This window comes from Harpia harpyja, chromosome 2 (assembly GCF_026419915.1).
Source record: "Harpia harpyja isolate bHarHar1 chromosome 2, bHarHar1 primary haplotype, whole genome shotgun sequence".
In the NCBI taxonomy this organism is placed as follows: domain Eukaryota; kingdom Metazoa; phylum Chordata; class Aves; order Accipitriformes; family Accipitridae; genus Harpia; species Harpia harpyja.
The window spans coordinates 64,026,714-64,052,804 of NC_068941.1; the positions used below are offsets into that span (position 1 = coordinate 64,026,714).

General features: G+C 37.2%; 1 protein-coding gene across 6 annotated transcripts in view; it reads right to left on the minus strand.

Moving 5' to 3' along the window:
* Positions 1-823: 823 nt before the first annotated feature.
* Positions 824-26,091, minus strand: part of N4BP2 (NEDD4 binding protein 2) — a 44,171-nt gene continuing 18,903 nt past the window's right edge. For 4 of the 6 annotated variants that reach the window (XM_052780213.1, XM_052780212.1, XM_052780210.1 and 1 more), the window contains 13 exons: positions 25,999-26,087; positions 24,155-24,231; positions 22,182-22,337; positions 18,631-20,960; positions 16,603-16,688; positions 15,835-15,877; positions 14,536-14,780; positions 13,028-13,146; positions 11,530-11,668; positions 11,240-11,449; positions 8,808-8,976; positions 6,543-6,666; positions 824-5,714 (listed from right to left, as the gene is read on the minus strand). In XM_052780213.1, coding sequence (XP_052636173.1) covers positions 5,669-5,714; positions 6,543-6,666; positions 8,808-8,976; positions 11,240-11,449; positions 11,530-11,668; positions 13,028-13,146; positions 14,536-14,780; positions 15,835-15,877; positions 16,603-16,688; positions 18,631-20,960; positions 22,182-22,337; positions 24,155-24,231; positions 25,999-26,087 — 3,833 coding nt within the window. In that variant the 3' untranslated portion in view covers positions 824-5,668. Of the gene's footprint in view, positions 5,715-6,542; positions 6,667-8,807; positions 8,977-11,239; positions 11,450-11,528; positions 11,669-13,027; positions 13,147-14,535; positions 14,781-15,834; positions 15,878-16,602; positions 16,689-18,630; positions 20,961-22,181; positions 22,338-24,154; positions 24,232-25,998; positions 26,088-26,091 lie in introns of those variants that run through there. The other 2 variants (XM_052780214.1, XR_008234145.1) reach the window with 2 other exon arrangements.

Here is a 26,091-nt window from a genome sequence, read left to right on the forward strand (position 1 = left end):
ATAGCTGTGGCTTAGAATCAGCCGTGTCAGATCTAAGCCAGCATCTGCCAAGCTTTCATGTGTTCCCAAAACCCATTTTCCCTGATCTCTTAACAGCTTATTAGTTAGGGCTTTGCTGTGCAAATCCACAAACCTGGCTTGTTTCTGCAGTCTATCCAAGCTACAAGGCAATGAAGTCATAGGAATGACTCTGCAACAGTTAACTCGGGTCAAAGCCATTTGTCCTGAAGCTGAGCTAATAAAATAGACTGGACTCTAGCCAGCACTTTGCTTTCAGGTGTCTTTCCACAATTCCAGATCATGACACAGGAATATCTGCACAGAGCAGGCTTGGGAAAACCAGGCTTACTAGCTCTGAATCCACAATGACACAGCGATTGTGCTTCCTCAGGATCCGACCTGTCACTGCCCCTGACCTAAGCGGTCTTACTTAATGAGGTCTACCCAGAACACTTCCCTCCCCCAAACTGTCATCTTTACAGTGGTCATACCTGCCCCTCCCCTTGACATACACCACTGCCCTCAATCTCCCACAAAATAAGCTAGGCCTGAACAGCATCTCTTCAGCTACTTCAGGCCAAAAAAAATCTGAAACCATGACCCTCATTTTCAGTAATGTGAGCATTCAGTTCCCACTTGCAACACTTAAAATCAGGCCACAAATCTGTTCCTTTGAACACCTGCAGATGGCTGCTTCATCTCTCTACAGATGGTATCCTGAAGTCAAGGCAAGTGGCTTTCATGTAGAACTCCAAGACTACTATTTGACAAAATTTGATACAAGCTGAAATGTAGTCTTCCAAGGAAAGACAGAAGGCTATACTTGTGGCAAAAATCCTTTATTAAACTAGATTTTGTAAATTCCTTTTCACATTAGAAATTCTAAATGCAAATTACAAAATTGTATTTCAGTAAAAAATGAAAGTTATAGTTAACAGCAAAATTACAACTTTATACAAATAAAAAAATCATTTTTTATTTTAATTTAAAAACAGACATTGCTATCTTCCAATGTACTGGTCCTAACAGCTTTTACAACTGGTAGCTGCAACACTAGGTCTTTTCACATGCATATTCACATACAAGTCATTAATCCTCTGCACAGTTTATTTAGCTGAAATAGCATGAACAGTTGGGCTTTGGTTGGGTTTTGCGTTGGTTTTGTTTGGGTTTTTTTAAGAGAACATGATACTTGGGAATTGTGGTAAGTCAATGAACTCTTCTTTGTTACAGTGTTCCTATGTTCATACTCTATCATCTCCTCAGCTCTGCAAAGAGGGCAGTATTATTCTGGAAATGTGAATTGCATTTGAAGACATAAGCATCAGTAACATAAAGTCTATGTATAATTTCTCATATTACATTTATGATGATCCTTCTTTGCCATTATCAACAATTATTCTCTTGTCTACTCACCATATTTTGTGGCAAGATTAAGTAACAAATTGCTTACATTTCACCTCCTCAAGTAAAACCTTCTAGAATACATGTTCTAGTAAGCACGCAAAGATCTTCTCTGACACTGTACATATTCACAACAGTGATGTTCCAGATGTTCTAGTTCTAGTGATGTTCTAGGTTATGACTAGAGCATCTGGATATTGTTTAAATGGGGATTCCCAAGTCACAATGGTTTCCAACAGCCACAAAAAAATGCCAGTTAAACTTTGCCTGAGGTGTCCTTCAATAGGCCTATAAAAACATTAAGTTTCAATAAAATTGTACCACATACTATTAAATGCAAAAGCCAAAGTCATTGAAGTATTATGAAGGTATCTTGAAATATTTTTTTTTAAATCACTTTTGCCCTACTACTTTCATAATCAACTGAAATATATTTTTAAACACATTACTTCGGAGAACAACTTTCTTCATTGCACCTCTGGGCCTTTTTTTTTTCTTTACTGTAAGATTACTCATCTATGCTAGCATGAGCATTAAATTTTGTATTAAAAAAAGGATAAAGTTTCCTAAATTAAAAATTGGGATAAATGTTAAAATGTTTTGTAAAAAAGAAACCAAAAGTCACATATTAAAGGCTACCAGTCATCACAACCACATGCTGTTGAAGAATAGAATAAAAAGTGGTACACAAAATAGGTATTTTAAGTTGCACGTTATTTCAGAGTGCTGGTGGCAATACTGCTAAATGCTACTTTAATTAAAAGTATACGATGATACAGAATTTACACAATACCTCAGAATTCTCACTGATGTAACTGCACAAGACATCAGAAAATCTGGAGGTTCTAAAATGTGACACCATTTTGAAACAATTATTTTTGATATAATTCATCCCACTATACATTATAAAAACAGTCAAAGAAATACAAGAAGTCCAGTGGTTTTTTTCTGGACTGTTTGGCAAGTAGCTGAAGGCATGGAGATCCTTACTAATAGAAGTCTACTTTCTTTCTTTCTCTCTGTGCACTGATCTTCTGCTCCATTCTGTATCCACCTCAGCACAGCTTCTAAGCACATGCTTAAGCTCCTATGGAAGAAAAAGGCTGAGCTCATCATATTTTCTCCGAGTTGGAACTGCACTGCCTCACCCCAAGCTGCTGAAGCTGATAGCGCCTCTGTCACTAACTTCAATAAAGGCAAGGTGGGTTCTGCCTGTGTTAAGTTTTTAACCCATCGTCTTCCATCAAAGTTCAGCCTGTAATCAAACAATTTATACCAGGTAAATGATCAACCTCTAACCAGATAGGGTATTCAGAGTACCTTAGTGAACTTCAACCTGTACCCAAAGGGGCAACAGAGAGAGGGGAAGAGAGAGAAGTACTCCAAATTGCTCTTAAGCTATGTATTCCTCTGCTGACTTTGACAGAGTGGAGAAAACAAACTCGCCTAATAAGGGGTGGAGCTGAGGTATTACCCTAAGCATTTTTTATGCATTTATCCAAATAGGACTAAGAGATGAAAAAATAGTATGGAGCGACATTGAAGCTCAGTGGGAACAGCTTATTTTCTGAAGAGTCTTAGCCCTCTTCCAGAGACTGTTCATGCATTTTTTATTCCTTAATCTCTTTTGTCCCCTTGATCTTGCATTTTTAGCTTGCAGTGGCGATTTTGAAAGAGGCTCAGGAAGTGGCAACTTCAAGAATACCCCTGTTCAAGAGAACACTGGTTAGAGCATTTTCTGGGGAAGCGTGAGTCAAGCACAATCGTTGTCCCCTTGCTAGGCCAGAAGAAGGTAAAAAGCTGTGTTTCTCATCTCCAGGATAAACTTGTCAACAACTAGATTATGATGAACAGATGGGCAAGACAACAACTTTTTCTGCTCATCTTTTGACTGAAATCTAAGCTGTCTTTGTCCATGTCAGGAATGGTATGAACATGCTGAGTGAACCAGGCCCCCTCCCAAAACAACCAGAAGTGTTGGCACTTCCCTGTTTACAAGCACATTGCTGTAGGGCTTGGGCACTCAGCAGCTCAACACACAACACTTCTGAGCATACACTGGGACCTTTGCTGGGTAACTCAGCCACCCAGGCCAACCAGCAGCGACTACGCTTTAAAGAGCTACCCCACAGAGCTGCATCTCCATTCGTTATAAACAGTAGTACTAAGTAAAACCTGTTCAGGAGTAGAACGAAGTTCCTTGGTTCAAAAGAAAGATCCTAGCTCCGCTGAGGCATTCTAGCATCTGCAACCCTGGACAGCTGATAGTCTAAACTGCTGTCTAGGGTCCAAGTGCCTAAATGACATCTCAGTCCATTTTACGCACTGTCATAGAGGATGGAGTGTGGGCTTCACCACACAGGACATCGTGCAGTGGCAGAAACAGCTATGCTAGTGCCGTTTGGGGAGCACAGATGTTTTGTATTTCACCCACTGGTTACCAGAGCAGCCCAGAGAGAAAGAAAAAGAGAAGGGACACAATTCAGATGAACTAAGTACCCACAAAAAATATAAAACCTGTTATGACAGTCTATTATTCCAGTATGAGTCCCTTTGATTAAATATTATTCAAGCTATTCTTCCACTTGAAATCACCATGAAAAGATTATTGTGTCTGTTGAAGCATGACAAACTAATTTTTAAGTCTACCATACATTGCATTCACTGTGTATATATTACAGTAAATATGGGTATTCAGGAACCATCATGTCTTTCAGTTTGTCAGCAACTTATACAGACACATTTTCAAGTGAAACCTATTTCTGTGCACAGCTTTTCTCAGAGTTCCTTGCTTATTACTACCCATGCACACAAATGGCAGAACATGCACACACACATGGATTCATAAACAAATTCTATGTGCATGTAGTTCCTGGATAAAATTTACTGCAAAAGAGGCTTAAAATTAAAACCCCCTCCCATTTATCCTTAACCTATTAATATTATTCCTCATACACAACTCACACCTGTTCTGAAAAAAACTTAGAACAAATATTAAATGGTTTGTAGTAAAAAATTTGTATGCCTTTCAAGAGCCAAAGACATAATTAAAAGTAGTAAAGCATTCTACAAGATACTTCTATTAAAAAAATGTTCTGATTGCTTACTGGAAACACTTGCCAAAGTACAGATGTTTATATTTAATTTTGGAGGGGTTTTGTTTGGGACTTTGGGGGGGGGGGTTGGTTTTGTTTTTTTATACAAGTATTTCTAGATACTGATGCAACACCACCAACAACAGAATAACTTTTGTACTCCCAGATTTTCCAGTTAGGCTATTACTACTGCCATATTAGCATTCACTTTGATGTTAAAAATCCATTTGAAATGTCTCACAGACAATCATTTTCTACAAGGAAATCACCAAATTTAATACACACAGAATGAAGACACGTCACTATTAGACACCTGTAAAGTGAAACAGTACTCAATTTGCTCCATTTAAAAAGCCATAAAGGAAGAAACACTTTTAATCCAGTAGATGTTGAAAAAAGGGCATTTCCTGCAAAATTACAGTATTAGCTATGTGTAAGTAGAGATTGAACTACAGCATTGTATTTTGCCCTTTAATAGATCACAGTTAAGTCTGCAAAATTAGCAAACACACAGCTGGTCTTAATGCACAGTCCTTTATATGCAACTTCCATCAATATCAGGAGAAGTTCAGAATGGAATAAGGACAATAGAACTGGTCAACTCATCACAAAATAACCACTAAAAAAAGACTACATCAGACTTTTGAAGAAACCTAGAAATACTTAGCACTTAGCTGTAACTGAATTTGAAATACCAGTAGTTGCTGAGTTCCCACCTCCCCTGTGCTCTTCTGAAGGGTTTAGCACAAAGTTCTGAATCACAGAATAACTTCATAGAAGGTACTATGTTTTAAAAGCAGAGAATCCACAGCAATTAAAATGTGTGAGGGTCAAAAGACATAGAGTATGCTGAGAAGACAGATGTACTTAAAAATTGTACCTTTACTTCCCTTTAAAACATCATATACTGCTCAGCAGAATTCTTAATCTGCATTTCTGAGACTTCATATCCTGTGTCTTCTTTTTGCAGGTTCAAAAAAGGATCCATTCCACACAAAAATTTTCTTGGAAACATACTGACAAAACCACTCGCTGTAAATTGAGACCATTTCTAATAAAATATCGTCCTTTAAAACAGATTACAAAATACTATTGCAGTTGTTCAAAATGTTTTAAGCTGTAATCTGACACTTCAGTTTCTATATTCCTCTTCTCTTCTCAACAACCCTTCAATTCAGCATGACTTTCAGGCAGCCTGGTTTTATTTCTGTGAACCTGTGAAACGAGAAAAGAAGAAGCTTCAACATGAAAGCTATGTGCAATGCCATCACCTCCTTCAGCCCTCATCAAACATACGGAAAGTGCTAAGGTTCTCAGTCAAGTATGCATGCATGTGAGAGTCAGGAAATCAGCATTATGTCCTCTGGATGTGACAGTGAAGGAGGATTTTACAGGGTCTGGAGAGGTGAAGAGCTGGAAAACAGCAGGAACTAAAGGGAAGATTTAAGGAAAAAAAAAAAACTGCACAATATTCCTGGTTATATTCATTCTGCTCCTCTTTTCCTGCTTCCCTTTCACTCCCTTTTCTTTCAAAACAGATTTTCTCCCTTGTCTTCTGTAGCAAGTAAGAAGGAAATGGGAAGGGAAGCCTTTGCTATTTCTGAGTCCCACCTTCACAGTCACCTTCAAACAAACCTGTAAAGAAAAAGCAGCAAACACACTGATGCCAGCCCAGACTTGCTAAATTGCTGCCCCACATAAGCAGCTGAGAGCTAAAGCAGGTATTGGAGACCAATAAAAAGCAGGATTAACAACTTTTCACAGTAAAGCTAGCAACCTTGAATGGAAATATGTAACTAAACTATGTTAGATAAGTTTCATTCACAGTGTTTTCATCTATCTCAGAGTAAAGGATCTAACATTTAATAGGTGCCGCATATAAGATGGTTTTGTGTCACACAATCGCATTGGATTTAGGAAACAGCAGACCTGCCTTTATCTCTTTAGTAGTTTAACAGTATTCTAAAACTAACTTCAATTTTCAGTTAGTTAAATGTGGGTTAAGAAAAAAAAAATGTATCAGTAACAAAAATCTAAACTTACCTGAAGTTGTGGCTTGTGAGGTATCTGATAGCTGCTGGTCTGATGCGAGCAACTCCTCCCTGACTATGGCTTCCTCTTCCCGTGATAACACAGAGATATGGTTTACCACCAGTCTGCTGGTACGCTGTGACAGCAGGGATTGTAACGGTTAAAATTTTCCCTCAGCAGAGACTTGGCATTCAGTATAACCTTTCCATCCATTCTTCTGAAAACTCTCACCAGTGATTTAGAACTTTGCTTTCCCATGCTGGCTATGCATCTTTTACATAAACATAGCCATTTTTCCCCTCTTTGGAAAAAGGGCTATGCATCTTTTACATAAACATAGCCATTTTTCCCCTCTTTGGAAAAAGGGCTATGCATCTTTTACATAAACATAGCCATTTTTCCCCTCTTTGGAAAAAGGGCTATGCATCTTTTACATAAACATAGCCATTTTTCCCCTCTTTGGAAAAAGGGCTATGCATCTTTTACATAAACATAGCCATTTTTCCCCTCTTTGGAAAAAGGGCTATGCATCTTTTACATAAACATAGCCATTTTTCCCCTCTTTGGAAAAAGGGCTATGCATCTTTTACATAAACATAGCCATTTTTCCCCTCTTTGGAAAAAGATATTCTGAAAAAATATAGTCAAGCTTTTTAAATCTAGACTGCTTCCAATACACATGTTGTGATCATCACAAAATCCTTCTAATTTCATAGCAGCTTTACTGTTTCTATCATCTAATCTTCACTTGGAATCCTGTGATGTAAATTAAAATTGCAAAATTAAAAGAGGTGGGTGTAATTTAGTTAATTTTTAAGTGACACTTCTCTCTACTGTTTCGCGTTTAATCTTATATTAATGTGAATAAAGAAATAATATTTTATTGGATAAAGAAAGGAAGAAGGAGGAAAATATAAATCCACACAGTTTTTGACATTTAAGTCACACTTATTTGGACTAACTTCTGGTATGTTGGAGCACACGAATCAACAGATCAATACATTACATGAGCTTTATTAGGGCATCTAGCCCTGAGAGCAAAAGAAATTGTTCTCCTCCCACAGATCACAGCAACCTAAAGTGATGAAGAGTTTGAAAATGAGCAAAAAATATAAATTAAACTGGATTCTCACAACAAGCCAAGATTTGCCAGTTCAAGATTATCAGTTCACATGACATCTTTCCTCAACTACCCTCTCTTTCTCTCTTTTGCTTAACTTTATTTAGGTTTTATATTAGTTTACTGTTAATTCTGCCAGCACTAAGTGCCCAGTATCGATCCCTTTCCCATGTATGCACACTGAAATGAACTTTTTTTTAGATTTAGATGAATGGACTCAACAGAGAGCCCCTACCATCATTACAGGACTCCTGATTTAAGTGCGGCTCAGGAAATTTAGCTCTAAAAAGCATTAGGTTACAGCTTAAAGTATACAGACGTCATTTTAGGAATAGCACAAGATGATGCAATTTAATTATCGCTGATGTATATTGAAAGGAAAGGATTACCTAAGGCCCCACTGAACACTTGTTTCTACTGTGTGGAGTAGAAGTTTCAAAAAATTAGCTTTGTGCAGTAGTACCTTACTAAGAAATATTTCTTATAACAGCATTCCCAGTGTGCTTAAATTTATAGGGTAAACTAATAATGCGGAAAATGTATCTTTTTACAGCAAGAACACTCACGAAGTACTTGAACACTCCACTGGGAGAAAAAACAAGCCCTCAAGCAAAACTGCACAAAATGACATTTATGGAAGCAGCAGTATTCTGATCTCAAGAGATCCTGCTGACAAATCGATATGGAAATTTCTGAAAGATAGCTCAAATCACACACTTTCACATAAAAGTTGAAGACAATATAATCATTGTGGTTAGAACTCCAACATAATAATTTTTCTTTAAAGATTAAAAAAGCAACATAGTTCTGACAAAACAATGCAAAGATGACACAAATGTTTGCATTACCACCTCTGTTAAAAATGCCAGGAAGGATAAATCAAGTCTTCAATAAAAAAAATAAATGTAAAGGATAAAACAGAAGGATTTACAAAGAGGCACTGGACAGGGGGGACAAGACAGTGAGCAAAAAGAATCATTGCCATGTCAAAGAAAAACAATTCCATAGCGGACCTTTGAAAATAAAACACAAGCCAGTTGTTTTTACATGTTATTAAATTACATTCACTCCCTCTGATATTGCCATACATCATGAGTTCTTTGTAGAAAATGAGGAGAATAACTTTTAGGAGGCAAGAATTATTAGCTTAATCCTACCTTCACTTTTTTCCTGCAGCACTCTGGACAACTGATTCACAGCTTCATCCACATGGAGACCATGCAGATCCAACACATTCATAGGCAGCAAGGAAGTATTTACTTTCTCAAAGATTTGCACAGCAGCAGCATGGTTGGCTTCTTTCATCTTCTGCTCATGAAGACGACCCTTTATTCAGAAGCACAGCAACTATTACATGCCGAGACATAATCTAAGCTCCACACTGGTCGTTGGGTTCAAAATGACAGTACTGGCAGGGTGCTTTTAACTCACAGTTTGAAGCAGTAAAATTTATAATCGCAACAGAACTTCTGGAAGAGGCTCAGTGAGACCTACTCACAAGGAGATTTCATGAAATCTGTTCTTAAGAAACTACTCAAAGCTAGCACAAAGAAGAAATTATAACAAAAGCCTTACAAGAAAGAAAAAAAGCCAGAAAGGGTACAAAACCATAAGGTCTTTACATAAGCTAAAAAGTTACACTCCATGCTGATTTTCAGATTTATTATCCTAACAATAGAATTTTACTTTCTGCAAGTATTTTGCTAAAATTTAATGAAACAACATCAGAGAAACTGCCCAACAGCCCAGGAAAAACCTGCTGAGCGTTACAGTTGAGGTTAATTCTTCCCAACGCACTCCCTAAAAATCACACAAGCCAAGGACAAACACTTTTTTTTTTTTACTTTTTTTTTTTTATATAATAGTTGTCTATTATTTCTCCTAATACATTTGACAGATCTTTTATGACTGACAAGGTCAGTACAGTCCCTATTGGATTAGGGGTAAGGAACAGTACAGGGTTATTCACATTACACAGTGAACAAGTACCATTTCCCACGAACCTTGCAGTGATAATATCTGAGAGACTGAAGCAATAAATTATGTCTTTGAAGATCTGTAGGCACAGTCTGAAAAGGAATGGAAGACTTAACTCCAGGTATTGGACTGACAAGGGCTCAAGAGAACAGAAGTGACAGCATGTCTTACTTTCTTAAAATGGATCATCTGAAGTGTATTAGTGGCAGACCAGAGACACCAGCCCCATAACTCTCACTTGCAGAGGATTCCCAAGACAGCTAAGGCCACCAAGCATAAAGTATTTTTCATGAATAAAGGTAGCTTAGTTTGCCTTTTTATTACCTAAAAGAAAATATGTAATAAATTTGCAGACTGTACTTGTCGTTCTGACCAAGAACAAAAGTAAGGACTTGAAACTAGATTTCTATTTAAAAGCATGGAGACCTTTGTTGAGAATCTCTCCAAACTTCAAGAATATATAAACCAAGAACATAAAGAGTTCATTATAAAGACCGATAATCAGTATTTCCTACACGCATAGTAACAATCTAAACATTTAGATACATTATACCAACGGCATGAAAGCTTTTTTAAGATAAGAAAATTCAAGTGATTCGTTATTACATTTTTGTTCTGTCGTAATGCAATTCATAGTTTAGAATTAAATGCTTCTATAATGTGAATTCTTATCAAATTCTTATATGCTATTAGATCAGAAAAAAGCTACAGTCTTTGAAGATATTTGTAACAGAATTTTTAAGAGTGGTGTGAATGGAAGGGTCTCATGCGAAGGCACCAAGAAACCAATGTACAGGAGCAGTTACAAGAACAGTTGATACTTATAATCAAGAATATGATCAACAGCAATGATCGACAGTAATCATACTGGTATATACCGACAAATGTACTTGAATCAAGACCAGAGAGCCTGTGCTCCAAGGCCAGAGCACACAACACTGATCAGCAGCAGATCTACACTCCAAAACCAGATGGATGGCAAAAAGCATGGCATACCACACCTCATTTATCCCAACCCAAGACAGACTGTAGCCATAAAGATAGTCAGAATGAGGAAGTAAAGACAGCAGGCAGCAATCTTGCCCAAGATTTATCAAGGATGAAGCAAGCAAGATTCTGAGGCAAAAGTTCACATCTTAATACCTGTCTGACTCCTAAAAAGTACAAAAGATGTGTCTAAAGACAGTTCATCACCAATTAAGAGGAATCCAAGGGTCATACGGAGGATTCAAATACTGGTGTTTGCTATAGTCGATGTCACACGAGTGAACCTGGCCAGACCACACGAACACAAAGCTTGGTGCTTACAAGTATGTGGATGCGAGAATGAGATCTATGAGAAAACAAGCATGTGTGACATGTGACTAAGCACTAAATATCATCTTTCATGAGGTCTGGCACTGAATTTGGTTACACTAGCTTCCTGTATCAGCATCTTTACTAGTGAAAGGGAGTTTACTTGTAAGGTGATTCTCAATATAACAATCACACATGGAACAGCAATTGAGCAAATTAATCAACTCTAGTAGGCACAATGTTTTTCTTATCACTTACAATTCAGTATTTAAGTACCTCTCCAAAATGAGGCAAAAAGCACAACATTTACGTTTACCTGATGTGCATAAAATGCTGCCACAGGCTTCATACCCATGCGATAGGCCTCCCCAGCCTTTTTCAAACATTCCTGTCTCTTTTGCTGGTGACAAAAAGCTTCTGCTCTTAAGTCATCATATTGTGGATACTCAAATTCTTGAAATTTTTCACTCAAAGGATCATCCTCTTCCTTACTTTTTTTTGCCTGTAGGAATTTGCAATGTTGAAGCTAAGTATGCATTGTAGGGTGTTTTCATTAACATAACTTTGGATATGTTAGTAACTACTATTTTCAAAAAATAAAAATACCTTCTTCTCCCGGTTCTTTGCAGCACTGTAGGAAGAAACAATTTCATTTTGCTGAACATTGTCTTGAGCTATAACTGTTTTTACAGGATCTGCCTCCAGAACACAGTTCAGAAACTGTTCGGTTTGTTCTAAAGAGTAGCTGTAAAGGATAAGTAAAATCTATGACTTTACAAATACATTAATAGCTGCTACATTTATTAAAATGCGTATTACAAACCTTGATATTGTTATAGAAATAGATGACAATGGAAATAAAGCATTGGAATGGAGGTTTCCACCTTATTACAGAAAGGCTTGCGGACTCACTGTACTGCATTACTGGCATCAACACACATGCAGTCTTGGTTGATTGAAATGTATTTGAGGAGCACTTGAATATTAAAAGGACAACGAAATACTGAAGTAAATTGCACCCTACCTTAATCAAACAGACATTAATTTAGAAGTAAACACTGCTTTTGGGGCTGGATAAGTTACTTCATCTTAAATTTCTCTGGTCAGGATTAGGTAGTACAAACTAGTTTAAAAGTAGCTCCGTTTTCTGAAACCATTATGCAGGAAAATCCTTGTATTTCCAGTCAAGCTTTGTTATTAAATTTAATGAAATAAGAATAGGACATGAGTTGCCATCAGATTTCTAATAAGCCCTCCTTCTTCTTTATTCTTCTTGCTGTTCATTAAGCAGACAAGAGGAAGACTGATCAAAAGTAAAGACAGATTTTTGGAAAGGCAACAGTATGAAGAGAATTTAGAATGTAAAAAACAAGAGATGGTGAAATGTTTGAGCTATAGAGATGGATGAATGACGTATTTTAAACATCCCATAAGGAAAGGTTTTGATAACAACCTGGACAAGCAGAAAGACTGACAAGTAGGCATGCAAACCCGTATGTAGAGACAGACATTGAATTGGCCAAGCATGAAAAAAGAAGCTTCTCTTGGAAAAAATAAGCTCAGTTCTCAGGAACTTGGATTTAAGAAGGTAGCCACATACCCCAGAAATATAATGCAGAAGAGAGAAAGAGAATGTCAGCAGGAAGATATAGAGAGACGGCTCACTCCTTCAGAGCTGCTGTATTAACCAGGAAAGTACTCACAGTTACCATCAGGTGATGGTAGTTTTCCTCTTGGGCAGATGCCATTTTCTGTGAACCCAGTATTACCACCCCCACTAATTTCTCCCACTTAATTTAAACCTCAGCTCTAGAGCAAATATGCAGTTCCACTGACAGTCAGTCAGAGGTCAATAGCCAGAGACATTCTCCCAATGGGATAAACTGTCTACTCCCCAAAAAAGAAACAAGGCTACACATAGAGTTTTTATGCCCTTTTTGCTTTTAAGGCCAGCTAATTTTGCCTTTAGATCTACAAAAAACGTGCTAGTTTGGAAAAAGCCATTCTTTAGCAGTATCTTAACTCTTAATATTTAAGACAGTAACTGTGCACTATAGACTGTTACCGAGTACCATTTTTTCAAAGAACTTTAAAGATTTCTTACTTGTTGTCCTTGAAGACATCCATTAAGAAATTTTGATTCATAGTTGGAAACATCTCAAAAAGTTGCTTCTCCTTTAGTTTAGCGGCACAGTCTTTTCTAACCATAGAAGGAACACGATTCTACCCAGAAGACAAAGGAAAAATAATACAAGTTCTTGATTAGAACAAAATATAGTAACAGCAGAGCCAATCCAACTTTACTTAGTTAAGATTTCAAAAAATATCTACTCAGTAGGTATGCACCCACAGCAACGACAACATGCCAATATCAGCCTGCCACACTGATTTGATGAGAATAAAGTAGGGACAGGTGAGTTGTATTATACACCCCTGCAGTACTCTGTAATCATTTGAAGTGACTCATCTGGAGCTCCCTCATAACTTGGACAAAGCAACAGGAGGATTTTTTTAGGAGAAATTTAAGTTTTGGAATGCATTCCCTGCTAGTCTATCTAGTCCAATGCTAAGCTTGTGCAAAGTCCACCTCTCTATATTTATAGAGGGCCTGGGGTTGAAACAACATTTTATTATTAAACAGCGTAAACAAATTTGTTTTGGTGTATAAATATTCATATTTGTGAAGAAAACATAATTATAGCCCAGAATAAATTGGACTGATCATTCCAATGCTCGGGGGGGGGAAGAAGTGGTCAAAACAAAGCCAAGCTCCATGAATCCAAACTGAAAATAAAGCTGCGGACATCACAGTTGTTATTATCAGTAAGCCACATACATGCAGTTCAAAGAAAGAATCCACAAGCCATTCTTTCAAAGTACAGGCTAATTCATCCAACTTTCCATACCAGTAGAAACAAAGCTCCTCCTTTTTAGGACAGCTACTTATCAGACACAATTACAAATAAAAATGCCTGTTCTGAACAACTGCCAGGCAGTAGAGGGCAGCATTATGCACACACCGATGAGACACAGTATGGGAACTGTGTGGAAGATACAGAATTAATAAAAATATATTTTAAAATAACTATTTTCTGACAGGTTACAGAAACCTCTTTGAGATTAACCTCAAGTACTTCTTTTAATGTCTCATCTGTTAGGAATGTTGTGGGTTCTCCTTACAAAAAAAATACTAAAATCAATTCAATCTACTTCTAAACAAACAAGGCGTGGAGCTAATTAAGAACTTTTTTTGATGTTGCTTTCCCAATAAAAAGTGTGGGAAATCACACTTTGATCTTTGGTTTTAGGTGAGCAATCAAAAAGCAATTCAACCAAACACAAACGCTAACCTGTATAGTGAAATGCACCATGATCTGTTTGTGAAACAATCAAAATATTACATTTTAAAATGAGATTTATATTTTTAAATCAGAAACACCTACCACAAGCAAACTCCTGTATCACAGTAATCAACAATACTAATTGGCATGCATTTGTCTCACAAATTCAGGCTGTAATCAGCAGCACAAAGATGAGTCAACAGCTAAGACATATTCTGTTTCATTAACAGTAATGAATTTAAACTGCATAAAAAACTGGTGCTATCCATACCAGATCCTGTTTCTCCTGCATAGCTATTTCTTCTGAAATTATTTGTCTTAGAGAAACTTTCTGAATCTGAGCATTCCAGTGATCCATAAAAGGAAAAACGTCTGATGTTGCTGGTTTTCTAGTCTGTATCTCATTAGATGAGCCTGAAACACAGCTCATTTTCTTCTTCTGGATTTTACTGTCTGCATTGTGAGATAACAGCATTTCTGAGTCATCTGTGTCTATTTGCTGAATCACAGTAGGACCTTCAAAAGCAATAAAAATGAGGTGACAAAATTATTAGCTTATTTATACAAGCAAAGACAAAATAATTAAGATAAGTTTTTCAAACTAGATGGTTTGGGGTTTTTTGAAACAATATTATTAATGCTAAACCAGAAAACAACACACTGTTTTCACCTTCCTCACTTCTATTTTCCAAAGACTGTCTGACTATCTTTGTCTATTTTATAAAACAAAAGTAAAACCATCAGACTCCCTCACCAAATTCTCAAGTGCCAAGACATATCTTACAGCTCTAAACTACCTTGCATGTAAGTTAAGTGGGGACATTTGTTTGCATTTATAAGAGAATTATTGACTTGTGTATTTACATGTTTACCTGCCTTTCCTCTACAACTTAAGGACAGATGCTTAACAATCTGGTTTTACACTTCTACGAGTTAATGCTAACAGCACTGTTTGGTCATTCACGTGCAGAGTTTGCACCCACACAGCAATCCAAGTCTTCACCCAGGTCCCATGCAAGAGAAGTGGGGTTCTGCTGTAGAGGGACTTTTCTTCTGGAAGCTGAATGAAAACTAGATTGCCAGAGATGTTAACATTTTTTGAACAAGGACATATATCTTCCTGCTACAATCAATTTCTCTGACAAGGACAACAATGTGTGAATGTTGTATTCCTGACCTCTTTCCCTCACCTGCAGAAATCGTACTCTGCTAGTAATTCTCTGGCCACACCTTTACTTGCCACATAGATTGCATAAATCCTGCCAAACAGCTGTCTGATCCAACCAGAGCTTCTCTTTAAGTTCTCTGAAGTACATAAAATGATAGGCTTTTTGCTTGCATCTACCTGGGACTAGTGATTCTGCTTATAATTAACTTCTTTCCCCCCACACACCTCTGTAAGAAAATGGTAAATGGAACCAAGGGCAATAAATAAAAGCTTAGCTTAATAAATGAATCCATCATTTTTCAATAGACAGAATATTTGCAACCTCACTGACATTTCAAACAATAAAATATTTTTATAATGAGAATTAAATATTTTTACAGTTAAGAGAAATACGTAACATACCTTCTGCAGACAACTTACGTGATTCATCTCTCCTCTGACGCTTCTAAATAAAAATAGTAAAACCATGAATGTTACAAGTAAGCTATAAATTTTGCAGTGAAACTTTACAAGTGTTAGCTTCTGAGTAAACCAGCTCCAAAATAATGTCTCACAGTATTTCTCAGATTGGATATTTTAAAAGAAATATATTTAAGAAAAATAATTACAAAGTGAAGTTTAGAAGACAGAACTATCTCTCCAAAAACACATCAAACTAGAGGAACATGGCCCACTGCTATGATTTCATAACCTTAATTAAATAAACCAAACAAAAATTTTGCTAAAAAGCATTCCAAGTTTCATAAGGCTATGAAGGAACAGAGGTTACAGAACTCTTGTCAATTAATATACATGGTAATGTTTTGTATACATTATTATTCATAAAAGAACTCTTCTTACATGTCCAAAAGCCAGTAATGATTTTTGGCCAGTGGAATTTTTGATCAATCTTGTAGTGAAATTATGCATTATGATCCTTCTTTTTTAAGAAACTTGGTTTTATGATGAGGCACTCATGCAGTTTCTTCATCCCTTAAAATGTCTTTCAACAGTTCTGACGATTATGACATGTTGATATACTCCACATATTTTACAAACTACGGTTGTATTTTATCATTGTTCTTGCAAAGATACTTACATCTTACACATTTAGACCAAGACATAAGGAGACAAATGATCTGACAAAGCACAAGCATGCCATACCATATCCTAAGCAAGAAATCTACTAACCAGAATAGATTCTTTCCATTTTTCATGAATCACTTTTGCCAAATTCAGATCAATATGAACCACACAATCCTCAACAGTTAGTGATCCTTATGGAAGAAAGAAAATATATTCATTAAAGCATTCTATAAAAATGTATCTAAGCAATTAAAGTACAGTAGCCTAGACATTGATTTGAATTCTAGAGATTTTGCACAAACTGTCATGCCTGAAAAAAACTTCAGCAACTGCCAAGTTTAAAAAAAAAAAAAAAGAAAAGAAAAAAAAGCATTCCACACAGAATTAATTATCTGGTGTTCAAAAACTCAGAAAGGGTAGGAAAAAACAAGTTAACATTAATTGTATCTTGTTGAAATATGACTACCTGAACAACTACATTTTTCCTCCTTTTTTCCATTTTTCTAGCAGAACCTTCTTTTACAAAGCCACTGTTAATTTACAACCACAGTTTCATTCCTGAAACTGTGATTCCCCCTATTTTATTGCAATCCACATGCAACTGCTTTTATGTAACACAACATACTCGCCACTGCCCAACAGCAGTCACACCCCTCCTTTCAAACACACTGTCCTGGTTTCAGCTGGGACAGAGTTAATTTTCTTTCTAGTAGCTGGTACAGTGCTATGTTTTGGATTCAGTATGAGGAGAATGTTGATAACACACTGATGTTTTCAGTTGTTGCTCAGCAGTGTTTAGACTAAGTCAAGGATTTTTCAGCTTCTGATGCCCAGCCAGCAAGAAGGCTGGAGGGGCACAAGAAGTTAGGAGGGGACACAGCCAGGACAGCTGACCCAAACTGGCCAAAGGGATATTCCATACCACGTGATGTCACATCTAGTATATAAACTGGGGGGAGCTGGCCTGGGGGGATCTCTGTTCAGGAACTAACTGGGCATCGGTCGGCAAGTGGTGAGCAACTGCATTGTGCATCACTTGTTTTGTATATTCCAATCCTTTTATTATTATTATTGTCATTTTATTATTGTTATTATCATTATTAGTTTCTTCCTTTCTGTTCTATTAAACTGTTCTTATCTCAACCCATGAGTTTTACCTTTTTCCTTACGATTCTCTCCTCCACCCCACTGGGTGGGGGTGGGGGGAGTGAGTGAGCAGCTGCGTGGTGCTTAGTTGGTAGCTGGGGTTAAACCATGACACACATGAACTCAGAGAAGGAAACCTGGAGTATCCCCTCTAATTCTAAAGGAAACGGCAGGAATTATCGTGGTATCATGACACATCTTTTCCCTAAAAAAATCTTTCTGATATTGTTTCTCACCCTTTCAAAAATAAAAAGACCAGAAGTACCTATGTATCAAATAAAAAGGCAGGGCGTATTTCAGCACAGTAAAACACCTTTCTGCTAACAAAACCAGACTTTTTTTTGGAGGAGGTAAGCTTGGAAGGCAAAGAGGCCAGCAGTCAAACCAACCAATAAATCAGGTATCCAGGGTTTCACATCAAGTAATCTTCAGGAGGACAAAAAAAAAAAAAAAAAAAAAAAAAGAGAGAGAAACCAAACAAGCTATATATTACTTGTGTTTTCTTTTCTTCTTTTTTCTATCAGTTTAACTTTTGTGATGCACATTCAAGCTGCTTACAGCTTCCTTCATCATAGTCTCTCAGCAGACTAGTCTGTTTTCATCTTTTAAGTATAGCCGCACTTTATCTTCTCTCTAAACCATTCATCTTCTCTTTCCCCAATTTAACCAATGCCTAAAGCTGTCTTTTTTTTCCTAACCAGTCATAATTTGCATCTTCCTCATCATCTTAATATCCCTTCAGAGTTTGAATATAGGCTCAAAATGCAAATAAGCCAATATATTTTCTTATTATTTTAAAGTATTTGCATGTACAAAAAGACAAAGGCAGAAGGTAGCACTACTGCATTTATATTTTATGCCATGCCTAGTTCAGTTCCATTTTTGCATTAACAACTCAACAGGGAAAAAAGCACAGGCAAAGGAAGAAAGCTTTTCTTACCCAAAGTGAGTTTTTTCACAAAAATATGGATATAATTATGCCCATACCTGCATCAATGCCAACAGGCCCAAATATTTCTTTCAATTGGAGCGCCAGTTCAGGAGGTAATGTTAGTTCTAGGCAATCTATATTGAAGGCTGCACGTGATGCTGGTATAGGGCTTTGTATCTTGACTTTAGCTTCATGCCTGCTGGGAGTTTCGATTTCTTCTTTACCACGTGTCTCCCTGGAACTCCCCTGGGTTTCTTTATCTATCTCTAGCTCTTTATGACTCCTAGGGTCAACCAGAGGTGCATGATCCATTTCTAGTAATAAAGCAGTCACTTTGGAATTCTCTGCATTGCTTTCTGAAGGGTTACTGTCACTTTCGTTATTTAATTCAAATTTAAAATTGGTAGAAGTTGTGTTAGGACCATGAGGCAAAGTCATGGGTATACAGAAACCTGCATCAAGTTGTGAGACTGATGGCTTATTTATAGTTTCTTCAGCAGGACTCTCAGACTCTACTTTCTGCTTTCCCGAAATGGACAGCTCTATACTTGCTGCTGAGCTGCCTGCGTCAGTTCTAGGGGCTGCATCTCCAGAATTTTTCAGTTCCGCCAAATCATTCAGTGAGGCAGCAGTCAATGAGTCAGACACATCAGCATCTGTCACAGTTGCCTCGGTAGCCCTACTTTCTGCAGTGCTGAGTGATGAGGTTTTGTCTTCTGAAGGCTCAGAGATATCACCAGTTCCAATTATTTGTGGCATTTGTTTGCAGTCTTTGAGATTCTCACCGTAGTTTGTACTTGCCTTGAAATTAAGGTCTGCAACAACTGGCTCAGCTTCTCTTACTTGAAAGCATTCAGTATCAACATCTTTGCATAACTTTTCATCAGAGTCTAACAGCAGACCTGTGGCCCAGTCTATGTCTTTGTTACATCTTTCATACAGATCTTTCAGAGCTTCAAATGAAACAGACTCAAAGAGCTTACATAGCATATTTAGCTTTTCAGACTCATCAATATTGGTAAGTTCACTCTCTTCCACAAATGTACTTTTATCATATGTAACTCGATATGGTATTTTTTCCTGAGACTCTGAGACATTATCTACGTCTTTGGGTTTGAAGCCATCTAGTCTGCCATGCAATACTTTGGTAGTCTCAGGAAAAAGCATTTTCTTTTCTAATCTCCACAGGAGAGCAAAGTCCTGTGACTCAGTCTGTGAATGGTTACTTTTTTGTCTACATGAGTATATGTCCTGTTTCTCTTCTGCTGAGTTAAGCATAGAGAAGTGTTCCTCTTCTTTGGGATGGGGCAAATTGTTGTTTGTAAAAGTGAGGGCTAATTTGTGATGTTTCCTCGTTCTCTTATTTTGCTGGGGTTTTTTCTCACCTACTGCTTCACTAGCTACTGTTTCAGGTTGGTGCATATGCCAACTCTTTGCGTCCGGTTGCTCTGCAGTGTTAACAGGTGTCCCACGAAGCACATCGACAGTCTCAAGAGCACTTCTATTAATGTCACCTTCAGTATTTCTACCTTCATCGGACTGATTTAGACTTGTCTTTCTCGTTCTCCTTGACCTTTGTTGTCTCTGTTCTAATGAGCCTGAGGCAGGCCAATGTCCTATCATTTGCAATTCCAGTGTAACCTTATCTGAACTAACAGAGGAACAGCTAGAGGCTAGATTTTCTTCCTCATGTCCTTTTTCAACAGTACAGGTCCCAGGCAGGCCCACTTGCTCTTTACCTAACTCAGAATGCTGCCGACTGGGAGTTTTACCTTCCTTATCGCTTTTCAGAGAAGATTTTTCTAGTCTTCTAGCTCTTTTGACTCTCTGTCCCATTGTTTGTTCTACAGGCCAGTCACCCAGAAAGTTTAGTAGTTCTGGTTTTCCTGACATGTCAAAAGCTGAACTGCTTGGTTCCACTACAGTACTACTTTGTGTTGACTTTGGTTCCATACATATTTCGCCAGATTGTTCAACTTCACTTTGAACTTTGAGAATGTTGTTATCACTGTGTTCCTCAACTCCTCCTGTATGCAAGCACAGAGTCTCTTCAGTTGTGGTCACATCAACCTCATCCATTTCTGTTCCAGTATTTTCTTCTATTTTTTCTCCCTTTTCTTCTTTCTTCTCCAAGGGCAGTTCTTTTACTACACAATCTGATAAATAAACATTCAAGTCATCTTGAACCGTGCTGTTCTCAGAATTGTGTTCCACTGAGTTATGTTCCATTTCTTTTTCCTCTTTCTGAAAACGTTCAGGATCACAGTTACTTTCTAATGTTAGAGAAGTACTGGGAAAAGATTTATCATCTTCAGCTAATTCAAGAGGCTCCACATCAGAAGCAAAAGGTTTTTCTTCCTTTACATCACAATGTGCCTCTCTCTTTCTGAAAGACAAATTGTAATGAAAGATAAACCCATTTCAAACCTTCTTTAAGCACTTGTGCACATTTTTAGTTTTGGCTTGGCTATTTAAATAGTTTCAAATTACAGACCAGAAACCACCTTTTAGGACACTAATCATCCAACTGGAAAACTCTAGTGAGAGGAAAACAAACTTAAGATGACTTAGCCCTAACCTCAACACTCCTTTCTAAAAAAGGAGGAGCTAAGCAAAGCGGAACTTTCCTTGGTAAGTATCCCTTTTTTACTTCAGCACAGAGCTAAGAATATTTTCTTAGGAGTCTATCTTCCGCCATTGCCAGCATTTAGTTATGTACTGAAGCACTCTGCTGCCAGACATTACCTCCTCAGATCAGCAAACCTGGTGAATATGCTTTTATTTAATGATTGTTGCTCTCTCCTGATGGTTCAATGCTACAGAAAGTCTAGAAGTTAACTAGGAGAGGACGTGCCATTTCTTGTCATACCATTTTTCACAATCAACTCCATACCATTAATTATCAGTGCCCACTTCATTTCAAATACATTAAGCATGCAAAAACCAAATGAAATAACTACAATAAAATCTGATTTCCTATGATTATAATGCGTATACAGCATTATTCAGATTAGCCACTACAAAATAGTCCTGTATACAACCAACAAAAATCTAGACAAGTCTAAGTTAAATATACTCAAGAGCAACTAGATAACTTGTTACTACTGCACGAACCACAAAGACATCATTTAATACCAACACACAGACTCAGAAATAGTAACTTGCTTGTAGTTGTGACTACGTTCTTCTGAAAAGCATTTTATAGATTTTAAGTGTTTCGTATAGTAACTTGCTTGTATTTGGGACCACATTCTTCTGAAAAGCATTTTATAGATTTTAAGTGTTTTGTATCTACAACATACATCCAACAGCACATTTCTAAGATAAGAGAAAGTCAATCAAGATTGGCTAATTGAAAAATAACACACATCCATATTGGGAGGTTTTCAAAAAGCATCAGTTAGTTTACTAGATCCCTTGACTGCTCATTTCTAGAAATCCTGAAATTCTTAAAAATTAAGAAAACTACGTAGTGTATTTATTTCTATTATTGAACTGATTTTTTTAATGCATTCACTGTTCAACAGCATTATCCAGGTGCCATTGCTATGAAGCTTGAATTTTTAGCCTTCTCTTTGAGACTACAAAGCTACTAAAAGGATCTAACCTATGACTTTTCTCCTGACAAGGATCTTCAATCCAGCCAGCAGCTTCTGATTTGTCTGGGACTGAAGAATCCAATATTGAACTAACAGTAAGGCAGTGTTCATACCGTTCCAACATTCTTTTGATCTTTTCTTTAGATACACCATGAATGTTTCGCCTACGATTAAAAAAGAAAAATTTGAAAAAGAAATATTTCAGATTTGTATACTACAATGAGAGAAGAGAATAATTTAGTAAGTTTACAGCAAGGCTAACCAGAGAATTCAGGGGGCCAGGGCGAAAGCTGTGAAACAGCAATTCTTTCCGTATCGGTGCACTAAGGCATTCTAGACAAATTGCTGCTCCACTTGACTTCTCCACCCCACCTGGTGGCCCTGTTCTGCAATAGGATGTTTTGCTCAATACTGAAGTCTAAAACTGTACCAATAACACATCATCTTCAAGTAAGTATCAGAAACACACCATAACAGATCTTGACAGTGATGCAGGGTATCAAACTGGGCATGGAAGATTTCTGAATTCAGTCTTCCTTTTCTGGTTTTGCTAATCTAAGAACTCCTTGAGCCTTGAGGAAAACCTGTTCACCTATTATTTGGACACCCTTTGGCTAGAAATTTTCACTGACTCTGTTACAACACCAACTAGCTATGTGCTCTGCAGCAGTTCAACCGAAAACAAGTGAATCCTGCCAAGGATGGCAAAACAGAAATTGAGGGTACAGGAGAAAATATTTAAGTTCTATTTTAGGAAAGAAAATAATCTTCCTTGCCTTGCTTGAAAAGTGGCCAACCTTAAGCTAAGCATGCAAATTCAGATGACAACAGATATAATGAAATCACAAAATAATTTATATGTTGAAAGGGACCTCTGGAGGTCACATAGTCCAACCTCCTACTTAGAGCTTGTACAGAGCTTTGTCTTGTCAAATTTTTAATATCCCCAATGACTGAAATTCTACAAACTCTCTGGGCAAACTCTTTCAGTGCCTGACCTCAAAGTAAGTTTGGGGTTTTTTTTATGTAATCAAAATTTCCAAAGTTCCAACTTGCTTATGTTTGTTTTGTCCTATCTCTGCACAATTCTCAGAAGAGATCTTTTTAGTCTTCTCTATAACCTCTCAAAAGTTAGCTGAAGACAACAATACGATCCTTCCTTAACATTCTCCTCTTAAAGCTGAACAAACTACTGTTGCTCAATTCAGTATCATCTGCAAATCTGCTGAGAGTGCACTCTGTTCCAGCATCCAAGTCATAAAAAGGACATTAAATAGTAGCAGCCCTAGTATTATTCATCCTAGAGGGCCTCAGCCTCCTCTTGGACTCTGAACCACTATCCTAGAGGGCATCTGCCTCCTCTTGGACTCTGAACCACTGATCATACCCTTTGAACCTGGCATCCAACCGATTTTCTAGCTACCTTATTCACTTACATAGGGTTTATGTCTTGCCTATTTTGGCTCTAAGTAATGGCTCTATGACTATGTGGAAGGTCCTGCTAAAGAGGTAAACAACAATGGTGACGCACAGGGGTTTGTCACTCTCAGGCCATGAGGTGTTGATTGCCTTAAACTCAGTGACAGCAGAAACATTTCAAGTAAGGCAACAGACCAGCTGGATGCAAACCCAGCCCCAACCTGACACCATTTTGCAACCTCAGGAACTCAAAGGAGCAGCCACTGTACCTTAAATGCAAAAGAACTGCAATCATGAAAACACTACATAATATCTACTGCTAACAGTATCTTTTGTATGTAATTAGTGACAGAAAAAAAAATCTTGTAATACATATAAAATCCCATAAAAGTTAGTATTGTAGAAGAAAAATTATTAAAAAGCTACTTATTATCACAAAAATCTTGACTGATATCTTGCTACTTCACCAGCTACTGTACTAAGCGATACCTTTTTAAAAATCATACTTTATAGACTGTGAAAGGTATACAATCTAATATGAAATTCTCCTTTACATTCTTACCTTTCAAGTTCTTTTGGTTTAAACTTCCACCAAGTGTCTGGTTCTCGGAACATGACTTTGTATTTGAACTGCTGGGCCTGAATAAAACAGATATAAACCAGAACAAGCCACATCACCGACTTCTTATTTCTATGAAAAAGCATACATGTATAGCCTGCTTCTTTAAAGCTGTTTTTTGTATTTTTCAAAGCCAATGAAACATTTGGAATAACATGCTTTTGCTCAGCGTTTCACTTCTGATTGTACAAATGGAGATTTTTGAAAACGTGTAGGCATCTTTTACTGTAAAATTAAATGTGTGCCGTGATCACAGAAAAAAAAAAAAAAATCACTGTATCATCCCTTTAAATGTTCTACCTCCTCTGAGTCAAGACTGCAGAATATCAGGTATAACATGCACATGTCTACACAGCCTCTCCAGGACAAGAGAAAAGCTCACTGCTTACATTCAGAGCTGACCAGATGAGAGCCAGTTCCAAAACAAGCAATTCAGTTACATTAACACAGCTACTGTGGACAGCCTTCTTGCCATATGGGAAACTTGGGCAGGCTGCAAGTAAATGGTCCTTATATGGTCTAGTCTCATCATGACAGAAAAGGCGCCCAAAGCCTAATCAGGAGAAACACTGCAAGTACTGTGCCATACCGTCCCATTCCTGTTTTCAGAAAAAATTCTTGTCACCTTACCAAACCCTGCACTTGCTGGAAGAACTTTTATTGTATCTTTATTTCAGCATACAGCAGAATCAAGGACTTAATTTGTGAAGGAACTGTTAATCTGACAATTGTTAATAAATGCAAGGATAATGAAATAAAAATTTTATTAATAAAAATTATCTGTGTTAAGTCCCACTGTTCACTAATCCATTACCACATGCAGCATATGTAGATTATCCGCTCAAAAGCTGTCAGTTCTATGTACTACACTCTCTGATGTGTTTCTATACCATGGTAGGAGAAATCCCAGATCTACTTTATAGTATTTCTTCCAATGTATTATTTCTGTTAATCAGAACCAATTTTATAAAATAATGCAGTTCTGTAAGCATAAAAAAACCCTATTAAAACTATGAACCAAAATGGTGAATGATCAACAGCAAAGTAAGAGCTAGAGTCTAAAAGTGCTGATGCTTATTTAGAAACTATTAAGTGAAAAGGTGAGAAGCTCCAGAAAACTGGAGTACGAGAAACCTATAACAGAGTTGACCAAGTTATTTAGATCATTAAATATAACTGTGGAAGTTAAATGTAGATTGCATTTACTTAGTACTAAATAAAAGCAGGTCATTTTCAGTCACTAAATAAAAGCACTACACTACTAACGTAAAACAGTGCAGGTGCATTATTTTGATTACTTCAATAAAATTATTAAGTAAACCTGCGTAACTTCAAGCAAGCTAGCAACATTTGATAACTCTAGCCCTCCAACTGGTTAGCTGGTATCTGCCTCTATGTCACATTTAGGATGAAACTATGACTGAGTTTTCAAGTTTCATGGAGCAGCAAACATCACTCATTAATTAGTGCTGATTATATTTTAAATTTAGCTTATAATTTTACCGATCATATAAAACAGGAACAGAATTTAGTTTCCTCAACAATATTTATTTTTGCTCCCAACTGCAAAGCACTTGGCTTTGTCACTTGGAAACCAGGCCAGGTCAATACTCAGACGCACACAGAATATGACACTTGGTAATATGATTCCATGTAACACTTTTTTGACTCCAGACTTTGTTGTGGAATAACAGCTAGACTGAGAAAGACAATCTCATTTTGAAACATATGTTGCCGCCATGCTGGTCAATAATCCCTTTTCACATTGATCAAATTGTAGTACTAACCAAAGCAACGTAAGGCTTCATCTCCCATGCTTGTATGTTTGTGTTGTCTATTATTATAGGAGAGATTCTCATTTCAAATGCTTCTTTGGCTGA